The 15,463-nt window shown below is 47.0% G+C and overlaps 1 protein-coding gene across 3 annotated transcripts in view; it reads right to left on the bottom strand.

Moving 5' to 3' along the window:
• The window catches only part of EBF1 (EBF transcription factor 1), a 743,411-nt gene that overhangs the window by 638,091 nt on the left and 89,857 nt on the right, over positions 1–15,463 (bottom strand). For all 3 annotated transcript variants that reach the window (XM_069653918.1, XM_069653920.1, XM_069653919.1), the window contains exon 6: positions 1,437–1,505. In XM_069653918.1, coding sequence (XP_069510019.1) covers positions 1,437–1,505 — 69 coding nt within the window. The remainder of the gene's footprint in view (positions 1–1,436; positions 1,506–15,463) is intronic.

Below are 15,463 nucleotides of genomic sequence, written 5' to 3'. Positions count from 1 at the left end.
AAACCCTGGCTTTACCGCCACTGCCAAGCTGCCATCCTAAGCTTTCAACTCCCTTGTCAGACCACCAACCTAAACTCCACTGCGGGGTCCAGACCCCCAAACTCTAGCACACATGCTGAGCCAAAGCCCCAGACTATATCTCCACCTCTGGACCCAGGCCACAAACAAACTCTATCTGTAACGCTTGGGCCAGACCCTAATCTCTATCTGCACTTTTGAGCCAGACCCTGCTCTATGTCTACTGCTGGAACCAGGTGATGAACTATTCTTGCTCTGCTAAGCCTGCCCCAGAGCTCTGCCTCCACTGCTGGACCCCAGAGCACAGACCCCAAACATTACCTCTACATCGGCCCTAAAAACCTGAGTTCCATTGCTACTTTCTGGCTGTAGCTCTCAGTGCCAACTCCATTTTCAGGCTGGCCCCCAGCACTCAGCTACCACTGCAGAACTGAGACCCTGAGCTCTACCGCCACTAAGGGGCTTTTGGATCAAGACCTACATCCATTTTGTGCCAGTCCCCCCAAACTCTACTCCTGCAGATGGTTTAAAACCCAAGCTCCCATTCAACCTTTGGGCAGTCTTCGCATGCTCCACGGTCAGTCTGAGGCTTTCTTCCTTAACTCCACCTCCACTGCTGGGCCGGGGCTCTGAGCTGTACGTGCCATCCTTCTTTCCCAGGCAATCACTCCAAGCCAGATTCCAGTCCTGGGTTGTCAACCCAAATTTAAAAAGCACAGAGCTGTATCTGTATTCTCTGGCAATCACCCCAAACTTCCCCTCTACTACTGGGCTGGATCCCTAAGCTGTAATCCCTCTTCTGAGGGCAGACCCTAAGGTCTACACCACCGCGGGGCACCGGCTTTGAGCTGCTAGGTGTTTACCCCATGCTCTGCCCCCACCCACAGCCTGGAACCCTGGGTTATATCGTCACTGCACCGCCGCTCATGAGCTGCGATTCTAAGCTATACACCCATGACTAGGTTATGACCATGAGCTGTATCTCCAATGGCAAGCTGTCACCCTAAGCGGCACCTTTTTCACAGAGCTGTGGCCTTGAGTTGTACGCACAGATTTAGGCTAAGCTGTACTTCTACTGCACCACTGCTATCCTGCGCTGCAGCAACAGGGTGGTTTCTGGGGTTGTGCCATGACAATAAACCTAAGCGATATGCTATCTGGGAATGTGCACACCATGATGCCACGAACCAGGAGTCAAGCTTGATCATCGCAGACAAAGAAAATCCATAGATGCCAAAATCCAAGAAACTGTGTCACAGAAAGGCTCCACATTTTCAAATCTTCCCAATCACAATGCTACATGCATGGCAGCCGAGCACAGGGCTGTTCCAATGATTTCCAAGGTCTTCTCTATAGCCAGCCCCAGAGCAGGGCAGGTGTTTCACCCTAATGAGCGTAAGAATAAAAGAAAGGCCTACCTGTCGATAATCACTGGATCCGAAGGAGTCTCATTTCTGTTGCCACAGCTTTTCTTGTCACAACAGCGACTGTGGAAGAAAGCAGATGCAACATTAGGGCAAGCATTATACCACAGAACAAGCACGAGGAAATAGCATGAAATTACAGGGGTCGCAGCACAGCAGTATTAGCGCCAAGCCGGTCTGTTGAGGTCATGCATCAGGTCATGCATAGGTGAATTACTAATCACTACTTAGCCTGAAACAGCTGGCCAATCCCTGAAAATGTAAGGGATTGCTTCTCGTCCAAAGACCATCTCAAGTGTGAGGAATTTGATCATCTGCACAGTGGGTGTGTGCTCTCCTGGGCTTTTTTGCAATTTTAAATGAAATTGAATTATGGCAGATCAACCTCTGCAAACTCTGTGGGGCTAATCGGCGCAGATTTTCCTATGCTCACTGCACGACATGCGATGTCCCCCCTATCATATTTAGTTGGAATACGACAGCCTAGAGTAGATCAAGGCATCTCAGAAAGTGGAAGGCAAAACATTCCTCTTGCCATAGCAGCCTAATTAACTATCAAAAGCTCCATGGATCCGCCCTGTCCATTTGTTTACCCTCTGCAGCTGGTGGCAGCAATTAACACAATTAACATACCAATAGAGTATACTTCAACATGCCCACATTAACAAAGGAGACAGGAAACCCAACAACCTTTGATATGTACTGTGTCAACCTGAAGCCCGCTCCCGTTTCTTAGTATCAAGGGCAGTGACCTGTCATGTGTGGGACTATGTATTTACAGTAGTCAACCGACACAGGGGGATATATTGAGAAGGTATGAGTGTATGGATTAATGGAGACAGAGAGTCTGTACTCACCGCAAGCTTCAAGGGAGGCCTGCTGCCTTACTCAGGAACCAGAGAGAGCTCAATTTACCAGAGAGACCCTTTGATCCACAAAAGACAGGAAGATGGGTGGGCCTTAGTATGACATGTTTTCCCCCCTTGACCTTTTCTGTTGCAAAGGTCTCTGGTTATGACCTCTGGCATATTGGAAATTGTTGGTGGGGACACAGGTTTGGTTCATTAAGGTAGGCTTAGCCTACACCAATCACCGTGGCCCATTTGGCTTTAAAAGAGGTTTGAGCCCTCTTTTGGGCAGATCAACTGAAGACACTGTAAGGAGTCATACGAAGAACTCATTTGGACTCTTACAGCTTCCAATCAGTGAAGGGAGGCCAGGATTTCCAACGAGGGAAGCAAGATCCCTCCCCAAAACATCACCCAGGGAACAGACAGAGATACTAAATCCAGAGGACCCTCCAGCAGCTCCAGACCTGGTACCCAGCCAGCACATATGATGCCCTGCTAGGCTCTGTAGAATGATTCCTAGGTGGGAAGTGCCAGAGAGTCTCGGAACCAAATCAAGGACAAGGCCGTTGCCTGCAACACTCTCCTCAGCTTTGGGCTGTCCGCCTTAAAGGACGACATAAGCCGAGTGAAGAAGCTAGGAAGAGTGCATCGACAAGCATCTACCAGCGTACACCATAAAGGACATTTTGTTTGAGCCAGTCAAGCCCCTAAAGCTGCAACTGACTACACCACTGACTGTTGTAACGCCGCAGTCGCTAACATCATCTGAGACATCTCGACCAGTGCTTCAGACCCGCCCACCGGCACTGGGACAATGATTCCTGACCCGAGTCGCTGTGTAGGCCAGACTGCAGCCGTCTGTCCAGTCTCGCTCGCCGAACTGCCTGCCACCTGATACTTGCAGCTGTCTCCCATCTTGAACTCTGTCGCAGGAGCTGCAAAGCGCCGTTGAAACTGACTCAACCCTGTTGAGCACCACAAACTCCTACAAGCACATGGTACATTGTGGTACTGTCCCCTGGTCCTTCTCTGAAGGCCCCTAGTGACATTTTACGACCTCTTGCTCCCTTTGTGCCGAAACCAAGTATTCTTGAACTATTTCGATTACTTACTTTACCGACTACCCTCCTGTCAGTATCCAGAGTGCATCCCTTTCCATCTTGAAACTGTCTGTCTTCTGCATCCCTTCACCGGGTGGGTTGTATTTTGTAGTGTACTAGAACTGTCTATTGTGATAATAATAAAGTTGATATTTGTATACAACCTTGACTGGACAGTCGCTTTTATCATTGGGTAATAATTGTATTTTCGATGTGTTGCAACTAACCAACGATCCACGACCTTGCAGAGATAAGCCTGGCATTTCGTCCACGTTACCAAAATGGGACAATGAGGTTTATCATTTGCTTGTGTTTCCAATCTGTTCGTATGCATTCTGGTGTATTAGAGGTGTGGGGCTGATTGATGATTAAGAAACAAATATTCACCCCTGGACCACTGGTGCCCCGGAAGTTGTTTCGGCACATCAAGCGCACCTACGCTAAGGAATCTCCGCATCACCACACTCCCCACCTCCTGCCCCCTCCTTTGTGGCGGAGTCAGCAGTAACTTTTTTTGAGGGGAAAACTTTATGAAATCTAAGGGATTTGCAGGGGGCAGGGGAAAATCTCAGAGGACGGCTGTGTACAAAAATGAGAGCAATGCAATAGTTCATTTTGAAGTCCCTTTCACTGTAAATTGTCCAATAGCTAAGCAGTAGGTAAGAGAAGATGTTCTATTCAGAATATTTAAGAAGTCAAAACATGACCTATCATAGCTGCAGCTATTCAGGGTCGTTTGTAGTTAACATCATAATTTGTTACTTTCCTGCAACTTTATTTGCCCATCGCTGGTCTATTCTAGCTCATCATACAATTGGCAAATCCTGCCAGTGGCATCAATGGGATTCCAGATCAGACCACGAAAATCAGCTATGGAGGATTTGCTGCTTGAGAATACGAGTTGCTTACACGTAAACATGGCTCAGCAGTTGTGTATATTCTGTTGCATGCTGGGTGAAGCCTTTCTCTAGCAACCGGAAGGATCCCTTCCCTCCACCATCCAGCAAATCACCTTGTGGAAGGTCCACTGCTGAAGAAGAAAATATCACAGGCGGTATTCATGGATCTTCAGCGCTGGTGGCATCATTGCGATCATGTGATTGGTGAAACCTCTCTCCATCATCAGGAAGAATCAGATCCTTCCAAGCAAATGAATCAGTCCACGGTGTGAGACAGGGGTGGCCCATGTTTCCACGACAGAGTCCACCATTCTCATCCCATAGCGCCGTGTTCAAAGCCTTTCATGCTCAGGGCTTAGTAGGAAGGTCACAATTAGGTGAAAGGAAGAAAGGACTGACAGATGTAACAATAAAAGGCAGGGTGACTGGTCCATCTTCAACGTCTCACTGGGCGATAAAGGGGGGAGCTGAGCGGAGCGAATGGGAGCGCAGCGCCTGGTGCCAGGAGGTGGGATGACGCCATCAGTGGGTGCCACCGCACAGCAGCGGGAATATCGGATCTTGCACTGGTCACAGGCTATGTCTCTGGGAGTATGTGAGAATACGGGGGGGGGGGTGGCGAGGGGCACTCACCGGTCAGTGCTGAGCTGGTAAATTGCCCAAGGTGGAGAGAACAGGTCTGAGAGTTGTGTTGAATCATGAGTTGCCACCTTATTTGCCCCAGGGTGCAGAAGGGCGAATGGTGGCATGCACTCCCCCACGTCCATCGTTTACTCCACTTTAAAAATGATTGTCCCCGGGGGTGAGGGAATGAAAGGTAGGAATTTAATTTGATGTGGTTTGCTTGAACACCAGAAATGCTCATTAATATAGTATGATGTCATTCTTTTAATTGTTGCATGGCTTTACCACCTGCGCCCCCCATTCATCACTGGGCCAACTTGACAACGAGTGAACCTCGGTACGTGGCACGTCTCTCCCCTCCGACCCCGAGCAGATATCATCTTTTCTTCAGACATCTAATGTGGCATCTGACTTAAGGCATCGACCAATGAACGCTTACGATGCTCACAGCACCAACAGATTTTAAAATGCGGTCCTGAATTGCGTTTGCAACACGGTGCCTGCCTGCCTGGCTAGATGTTTGAGGAGTTTCCCTCTTTAAAGTTGCATTGGAAATGGTGTTTCTGAAAGCCTCAGAGGGGTTCCTGTCTCTGCCAAAGCAGAACCGCCAAGCATCCACCACTGAGACTGCTTTTGCGAGTGATTTGTGAACGTGAGGATGAAGAGACTTTTTCAGATGGGTGTGATGGGTGTGATGGGTGCACACCGGCGACGGCTACTGCGCCGCCTTGTCCTCTTCTGGGAGAGGGAGTCTCCCATCCTGTTTTAGCCTCTGCATCTTGTTTTTTCTCTGCACAAAGTCTCAAGATAAAGGTCTTACTTGGAATACACCTTTTAGAGGTCCAGCAGCAACACACATCCACTACCAACGAGATGGGGGCGAGGGGGGCGGGGAAGGGGGCGGGGCTGGGGGGGCGAGGGGGGAAGAGGGAGCAGCACGGTTGACTAGATAGGAACATGTTATGTTTGCTGCATTTTTCCACATGGTGAAAAACAAACAGCAGAAAAGGAAACAAATACGAAAAGGAAACATTTTGCAAGTACAGAGGTATTTTATTTTTAGACTATTGTAGCAAGGTTATACATGATGTTTTGTGTTGTCTATATGTTATCATGAACATAAAACAATTGAGGCATGTTTTTGGACTTAGGAGGATAGCTCAGCGGCAAAGAGCTCGCCTTGGAAGCAAAACGACACGGAGCAACACAGGTTCGATCCCCGGGTCCGCGCTTAGAAACCTCTGGGTATTAAGCGCGTTATAAATAACTTATCATATCATATATTTGTAAAACAATAACCATGGAGAAATAGAATGACTGAAAACAGAGATGTAAGAAAAACTAATAGGACATATTGAATCCAAACTGCCTGAGAAATTATAATAGCATTGAACTGGTAATCTTTGTTTAGAAGTCATTGTGAAAATGAATGTATGCCTGGGGCAATGTTTATGTCATATCTAACACGGACTGCACTGCTGCTGGAGAGAATGTCTGAGCACTATGACTTTAATTCACCACTATATTTTCTGAAGAAGTAAGAGAACCTGAAAGGATCTGACCATTTATATTGAGATAATGTGTAGAAAAAAGGAAGGGAAAACAAAATAGGCAATCACAAGGACAGCGGCAGCAATGGCAAAGACAGATAAAACAGTTCAGGAATTGAAGGATAGGATGTTTCCTGGGTCCCCCAAAGGGAGAACTGCAGGCAGAACCCCTAGAGGAACTCATCTAAGTGGAAAGGATTGCCTGAGAGCGGTGAAGAAGTGTTTAGAGGTCATAATGGATGGGGAAAATAAACCTCTATAACATGTGAGGATCTGGGATCTTAAAACCTCTGTCAAGTCATGGCCATTGTTGGTTTAGTCTCCTAAATACATCTGGGTTTAGCAATAGTTAATCAATCAGTCATGTATAGCACGCTTAATACTCCAGACCAATAGCTAAGCGAGGAACCAGGATTCCAACCTGTGTTGCTCTGCGTTGTCTGGCTTCCAAGAGAAGCGCTTTGCCCCCGAGCTATTCTCCCGGCCCATGTTTAATAGTCAGTGCAGTGCATTCAGGTCCTCAAGCAGCACTGCAGTTACCCATCCAAGCATGAGTGATATGTAAGGGTTGATGCTAAAAGAACAGTGACTGAGTCTGGTTTAACACAATGCCCTTCTGGAAGAGTGGTTTGCCCACCAGCCTGGCTCCCTACGACAGCAGACAGGCAAATCCTGGCTGTTTACTTTTCAGAAAAGTGGGTAAGACAAGACCATCAGACAATCGGTAAGGGCGTGAATGTGACCCTCAACCCCCATACTTGGAGTCCAAGGATTTGCCACATATAGAAGCAGCGCCTGGCCTTCGTGCAGTGGCAGATTAAAGGCAAAGGGCCCCGTGGGCAAGGTGGGCAGAGGGCCCTGGGTAGGCAGAGCTTAGGGTGGGGGGATTTAATGGCTATCACAAGTGTGACATTTATGAACTTTAGGGACAAATGTTCTATGCATTGTAACCTACTAACATCACTAATGACCCCCCTTTGTAATCGGTCTGCTTGCTTAGCCTGTTAAAAGGATAACATCTCAGTGGGAGGCCATGGGCAGCCCAGGCTGTTTGCCTTTGATGTAAGAAAGGCAGAAGTGGGGCGGGGCGGCTGTGGGCACTTGTCAAAGTGTTTAATCTGTCTCTGCCTTCATGTGAGAGAGGGTTAAGGATGCTCTGGATTCAACTCTTTGGAATCAAAGACCTCTATGCCATAAACCATAGTGCTCTAAAGAATGGAACTATTATGATCTCATGGTATGGCCAAAAACATTGGTAATGCAGTGGTAACCCAGTTACCACTGCATTACTGCCACATTGCTGCACCACCGAACTATGGGTTTGGAGGTAAGGTGGAGGAAAAACCTCTATCAAAATGCTGGAAGTAATTCTGCCCCCTTACAGCCAAACAAAGGCAATTTTGGTGGAATTACCTACGGTCGAAATTCTGCCAAAATCCCATGGAGTCCTATGGACTGCACAAATGGGGTCTAACACCACCATACAGCAACTTGTAATTCAGCAGTAATTCCGCCCGACCAAGTTACGGTAACAGTAAATCCGTTTGGTGGTATCTCCGTGGATTTACCGCTGAGATAACACCAAACTCATAATTAGGCCCTATGTTCCCCAGCAATCAGAGATGTGTTCCCTTGCTCATAACCTAACATTTAGTTGACAGCAAACGTAGCACCAGTGAAGGCTTTAGACCACTGGTCTTCCAACATTGGGTCTGGGAGTTGCAAAGGATATCCAGATTGGGGGCAAACCTCTTTAAAAAGAGATTAATTACTCTGACTGCATTCATAGAAAGTAAAGCAATCCTAGCTTGTGGAGAGGTTTGGGGGGCTTGGCCCGGAAACAATATTTTAATAGTGTTACTGAAGGGAATGTGAGGGGGGATGGCACAGTATTAAAACTTTTGAATATCACTGCTTTAGATTCACTCTTCCCTTTGATAAGCATTACTCAGACCACCCATCTTATGGCAATTTCAGATCCCGCAAAATGCAGCGAAAACTGGATTTCTTTTTTTTAAAAGTGCAAAAACGGCTGTCTTTGCAAAAACACCCCCAAAAACGTCCATTTTTGCAAAAACGACCATTTAAAAACAGAAAAATAATGGGCCAGGTTAGTAACTTTTTTTGAGATGCAAGAAATGAAATGCACAAGCACATCTCATCACTTACATCAAAAAAAGAGCAGCTTAATCCACAAAGGACATCTGAATTGGCACAGCTTACATTCAGATGGCCTTTTTCTGGGGATGTTTCAGCGCATTTAAAAGCACATTCCAAATTTACAAACAAGAGGCACTTTTAAATTTGCAGAAATCGTAGGCATTTCCTGAACCGGCCATGCAATTTTTCATTAAGTGTGACAGCAGAGGTAAGAACCACTGCTGTCTCTCTTGCATTTCTGTTCCTTATATGCTATAGAAATGCATTTTTTGGGGGTCGCATTTTACAACTGCAGGCCACGTAAGGGCCCATCATCTTGAAATGCGCTGGGAGCCTGTAGAACATTGTCAGGGGAGCGCTTCTGACACAAATGTATTCAAGGCGGCTGGCGAGCGCATCAGTTGCGCTACAGCTCAGGCCCGTGGAAATGTGCAGGTCACCTCTGAGACTAAGGTGACCTGCTCATTCCCAAAAATGGGTTATCTATAAATAGCATATCATCTGCATTATTTTTAGATGCCCCATTTTTTGAGGATCTGGGCCAATGTCTAAATTTTTTAAAAAATGTAAAAAATGGTCACAATATGAGAGGGAAAGGAGAGAGAGGAGCAGTGATGGGTGAGATTTGAAGTGGTAGGCAAGAAAGCAGAGGGAGAGCATTGGGTCAGAGGGGGAAGCAGTGTTCCAACAAGCAGAGAGCAGCAGTTGGCCAGAAAGAGGCAGCGAGCTGCAGATTGGAGGAAAGGATGAAAAAGAGAGCGATAGAATGGGCGAAAGGATGCAAGATGCAGAAGTAGCACGAAGGAATGAAGGACTGTATACTGCGGGAAGAATTGGGGAGCGCAAGGTGTGAGTTGGGAGTATGATTGGAGTGTGCAGGGACCTGGGAGTGCATGTTGTGACTTTACAATGTGACAGAGCACGTAAGTATGTGTATGACTGAGAGTGAGAGGTTCGGGAATGCAAGTTGTGATAGGGAATTGGTGAGACATGTGAGGTGTGTTTGTGAGAGAGGTGTGTGGGTGTTTGAGGGATTGGAGAACATAGAAGAGTAATATTTGCAGCATTACAACTGATAATGATCAATACCATTAAAAAATATGAACTAGGCATGCACATTAAACCAAAAACATAGTCAAAACAAGCACTATTCTGCCAAGCCAGAGACATCTGGGACTCTTCCCATTAAATTGCTGCAAAATATACAATTAATGACAACCTGGCTCTCCTGTAACCTTGCACACTGCCTTTCCTGCAATGTGCCAATCTAACTCCCGCCAGTCAATAAAAACAACTCTGCAAAAATGGCGGAATACATAAAGGTTTGTGCCACAACATATGTCATTTCATGCTGCAAAATTTGCCATTTCATGCAGCAATTTCCTGAAGGTTCTACTTACTGTCCCCTGAAGCCAAATTCTTAGGTATGCCTGGCATGGGGTAGATTGCATTGTATCTAAATCTCTCAAAAGTTATACAACCTCCGGTTTCCTGGAAAAGCCAAATCCACACATATCAAAATAATATAAATAGATAAATAATGAAATAAATAAATAAAGGTCTTTGGCCTCAGGGGTCCCCCCCCCCTCCCCCAAAGCAGCTGGCCTCACTCTCTGCTCACACCAGGCCTGGCTATTAATCTGGTGCCTTGGACAAATCCCCACTAATAAGCCGGCCGGCCTGTGAAAGGCACCTGACTCATCCTGCCGGCCCGCGCGGCTCTGAAATCTGTCACAGCGGGTCCCCGCCCCCTCCTCGCATATCTGAATTCTGCCCGTTACCCGGAGCACGGCTTTATTACGCTGTAAATATGCACCTTCTGTCACATAAACGCAAAGTTTTATTGTGCTGTTAGTCTTGACAGAAAGCACTGCAGAAAGTTGTTTGGAAATTAAATCTCTAAAACAAGCTATTTTAAAATCGAGGGTCCCCACTAACTCCTGCCTGGAAGTGAGAGATGGCATATCGCGGAGAGCCGCGCTGTCTTTCACGCCATATGGCTAATGGCGGTGCATGGCAATTAGCAGTGCTGATTAATGGTGAGCAGGCTTTAATTTTATGCTTATGACTGGGGCCTCCTGTGCCACCGCGGTGCAACTTCAGCACTTCCCCACTTGGGGTGGGTTCGGGAGCAACCGCAGCTCAGCAGCTGGGCTCCTTCTGGGCCCCGGTTCCTGACCCGCCAGAGCACAGCATAGAGCGTGTGGTTTTGGGATATAAATAATAACAACTTTTAAAACCCTTTTCTCCGCGTACATAGAGGTACATTTGTTCCATCGTTATATAGAAGGAAAGCGCAGGCTCTGCGGCTTTCCCCCCTTAGTTTAATGGCAGCTCTGGATACGCTGGGTGTTTCCTACCTGCTCAGAGCCCTCCCAAACTGACCCCGAGCTCACCTTTCCCAACAATGTTTATTTTCCTATGAATATTATGGAGCTGGTTTGGGGTTGTTTGTTTGTCTGATAATTGTTTGCTCGCAGCAAACTGTTCGAAATAAATCTGCTCGCATTCGAACAATCACCAGATGAAGAAATAACCCCAATCCCTGTTCACATTCAACCAAATTAGCCCGCCCCCACCCCTCTCACACCTCTCCCCTACTTACCCATGCACACCTGCAGCGTCTGACCCGTCCGTCTAACGTGGGTCGGATCTGACGCTGCAGGGTCCCTTTTTCTTCTTTTTCCTTTTTTTTCTGCCCCCCGCCTCCCATGTTGAGGAAGCTGGGCGCAGGGGGGCCATGCAATCCCCAAGGCCAAAAATACCGAACATGGGGAGCGGGGGAAACCTCTGCAACCCCCACTCCACATGTTCGGTATGTTTTATAATCGATAGAATGATGCTGGCCGAATTTGGTCAAATATACCATTTGATCGATTATAGACGATCAATTAGGCTAATACCTATGGCGCTAGGCCCTTTATGTACATCCCATTGATGTCAGTGCCCTAGTCACTGTCACAGGTCTACCCAGGTGATTGCCACAGTATAAAAACTTCAGAACATCACTCGTCTTCTCTAAGCCCATAAACATAGTCTAGTGTGAAGGCACTCCACCCAGGGATTTCTTCAGCATCTGTAAACACATTTTATCTAAGTCACCTCCGTTCAAAATAAAATCCTTACTGTGGCTTCCATGCCCTGCCGGTGGGCGGACATGGCCGGTAATGGGTCACTAGCCCGAGTCACCAGCATCGAGGGCTGTGGGCCGTTATGGGCCATGTCCGCCCCTCACCATGGCATGAAAGCCATTCACACACCAGTTTCATCCATAGTGCGGATAGCTTTCTTTTTTTCCTCCGGATATTGGCTGCCGTAAATTATGCCAGTCTCTGAAGGAGAAAAAAAAAGAAACTGAGATGGCTGCCACCATAGAGAAAATGGACACAGTCCCTTTTCCATTTCTGGAGCAGGCGGTGCACCAGACCGGAGCATAAAGCTCTGTTCCTGCAGGTAAGTCAGGAGGGATTGAGAGGGCGGGGAAGTGGTTTGGGTTGGTTTGGGCGCATGGGGGTCTGGGGAGGCAACAGGGAGAGGCTCCCTGTTGCTTCCCCACAGAATTTTTTTTTTTTTAAATGGTGCCACCTGGGGAAGGGCCTTGGGTGGCTGGAACAGCGGGCGTAGAATGTATATTCTTGCCCGTTGATCCAGCCACCTGATTGGCTAATGGCCCTTCCCTGGGTGCAAATGTTTAACACACAAATACGAAAATAAAAGTCAATGGGATCTCTAGTTCCAAGCGCAATGTGCAGGCAGATTTGTTATTTAATTAGGCTGGCCGGTACCAGGTAATATTATCCCCATAAATAATGTTGCCATACATATAGTCGCCAGGATACGGCATAGTGTCGCCATACATAAAGTCGCCAGGATACGGCATAAGCGGCATTATTTATGGGGACAATATATGGGATAAATGAGAGGAGGGGTTGCGGGGGTCTCCCATGCTCCCTTTAAAAAAATGTGAGGGTTGCAGGGGTGTCCCTGCAGGTTCCATATGGTAATATCACTGCAAAAAAACAGCACCATTCTTGTATGGCGACATTTTTGCCAGGATATTATCACATGGAACTGGCTGGCCATAGCAGGAGAAAGGTTTTGCCCTTCCCCTTTTGAGATGACTTAATGTACTCCTGGGTGTCACATTCCAACTAAATGGGACAGGGTGGACTGCTCCTTTAGGCTGTGTCCACCCAGAATACACAGGTATATGTCGTGCGGTGAGCATAGGAAAATGTGTGCAGATTAGCCCCACACATTTTCCAGAGGTTGATCTACCATCATTCAATTTCATATAAAATTTCAAAAAAGCCCAGGTGAGCGCACACCCACCGTGCAGATGGTCGAATTCCTCACATGCCCCTCAGCCACAACATGTGAACCACCACCTTACTGAGGGTCTGGTTCATCATCAAGGTGAAAGTACCAGCTTGATCCAAGTCTCTTGACCGAGCTGCACCATTGAAAATGATCCAGCCTGCTAGAACAATCCTCCCCGGAAATCAAGAAAATACTCTGGAAGGAAGCTGTTGCTCCTGCTAGAAGTAATCCGGCAAAACCAAGTACTCTGACTGGAAATAAACACCCAAAAAAGCCCTATGTTATCTAACTTAACTAAAGGTCATGTGAAAAGTGGGATTGTCATCTGATTGATCCTGCACTAGAATTAGCTATATGTCCTGAAGATGGCTCCGTAAACCTACATTGTGCGCACGTGGGTACAATGTATCACGAGCAAAGAGCCGAAACACATGTCGACTTGAGAAAGAAAGCCTAATTGTATGGTCTTCTGTTTTGTGCTCCTCAAACAAAAAAGACAATGAATAATAGCACAACATTTACAATCTGTATGCTATGGTGTCAAGAAGTACTACGCAAACTCACAGTATATTAACACCCAGTCACAAATGTATGCCTTCAAGGTTTTATTGTAAGTAGTGATGTGTAATCTATTTGACTAGACTATTTGTCTTTGGAACACTGTCAAGGTTCATTTCTTTATGTGGTTTGGTGTAGACAATTTGTACGGCCTGCTTTGTACACTGGATATCAAGTTTCTTAAATAAACGAGTGACATGAGACTTCCTAGTCTTCACTCTCTCTCTAGCTGGATGCACTAGAAGCAGAAAACAGTGGTGCAATTCAGACGGTGTGTGCAATATTTTCACTCCTAAACTAAGGGAGGGGTAGCCATTCTCCTATAGACAGATATATGTATAGACTCTTCCACAATGGAGTCTGGTCCCCCAAAAACAAATAAACAAGGGGAAGTACCCAAAAGATTAAGTCCCTGTGCTATCTGGCACTTCGTGGCCTTGATCGTTAGACCTGAATTCTGCAGCACCTGAAGCACTTGTTTCAGGGGGGATAAGTGATCCTCCCAGGTGTGGCTGATGACAGCAATGTCGTCTAAATAGGGGACACTGAAGCTTTCCAGAACAGACAGAACCTGGTTAACCATCTGCTGAAAAGTAGCAGGGGCATTCTTCAATCCGAAGGGCATCACAGTGAACTGATAAAGTCCTTCTGGGGTTGAGAATACTGACCTCTCTCTTGCTCCATCTGGCAAGCCAACCTGCCAGTGCCCTGCCGTGAGGTCAAAGGTACTCATTTACTTGGCAGCGGCAAACTTGTCAATGAGCTCATCTGCCCGAGGAATGGGGTGAGCATCTGTCTTCATGACAGAATTGAGCCTCCTGTAGTCCACACAAAGGCGAACTTCAGTCTTCCCACCACTGGTCTTTTTAGATACCAGTACCACTGTGCTAGCCCAGGGGATATGGGATGGCTATATCACTCCTAGGGACAACATCTTGGAAACTTCCTCCTTGATGGTGTCTCTGACCTTATTAGACATGCAGTGAATCCTACTCTTCACTGGCTTACTGTCTCCAGTGTCCACATCATGGTTGCACCAATATGCGCAACCTGGAGTCAGAGAAAACAGACCGGCAAACTTTCCCAGTAAACGGCGACAGTCTGTCAGTTGCTGTTCGGACAGGTCCGTTGCAAGGTTGACACCTTCAACTGACCCATCTGTGGCTTCAGTGTGCAGGATGTCTGGTAGGGCATCAGGCTCCTCCTCATTCTCTCCGTTAATCATTAATGCCATGACCAAGTAATCTCGGCTATGATGGGGTTTTATTCTAGACCGAAGGCCAAGTACATAGTCCACCACATCTTGTATAGAGGATCAGGGTTTGCTTTCCCTTCCCTCTTTTACTAGGCTGAGGGGACCTTGTACAGGGTGTCCAAACAGAAGCTCAAAGGGGATAAACCCTGCTCCGTTCTGTGGCCCTCCCTGTAGGCAAACAGAAGGCATGGAAGGAGAATATTCCATTTCCTCCTCAGGTGCTCTTCCAAGCCACCTATCATGCCTTTCAGGATCTTGTTGAACCGCTTGATAAGCCCATTTGTTTGTGGATGGAAGGAGGTAGAGAACCGATATGTGACTCCTCACTCTTCCCTAATAGCCTTCATATACGTTGATATGAAGTTTGATCCCCTGTCAGAAACTACTTCCTTGGGGAATCCGACACAGAAGACGATCCCTATCAGAGCCTCCACAACTATGGGTGCTTTGATGCTCTTCAGAGGGACAACCTCAGGGTACATTGTGGCGTGGTCTACCACCACCAAGATGTATCTGTTCCCTGAGCATATTTGAGGATCCAAAGGCCCACAATGTCCATGACTATTCTCTAGAAAGTAAAAAGAGCAACCAAAGAGGGGGTGGTGACCCTGTTTCTTAAAGCCACAGTCAGGTGAATGGTGTGTCTATTGTTAGGAAACAAAGGCACTGAAACACTTTTTCTGTATTTTTGTGTGTATTGATGA

This window comes from Ambystoma mexicanum, chromosome 3q (genome assembly GCF_040938575.1).
Source record: "Ambystoma mexicanum isolate Mex_15411 chromosome 3q, UKY_AmexF1_1, whole genome shotgun sequence".
Taxonomy (NCBI): domain Eukaryota; kingdom Metazoa; phylum Chordata; class Amphibia; order Caudata; family Ambystomatidae; genus Ambystoma; species Ambystoma mexicanum.
The sequence above is the reverse complement of the archived record's forward strand: the minus strand, read 5'-3'. Positions and strand labels throughout refer to the sequence as shown.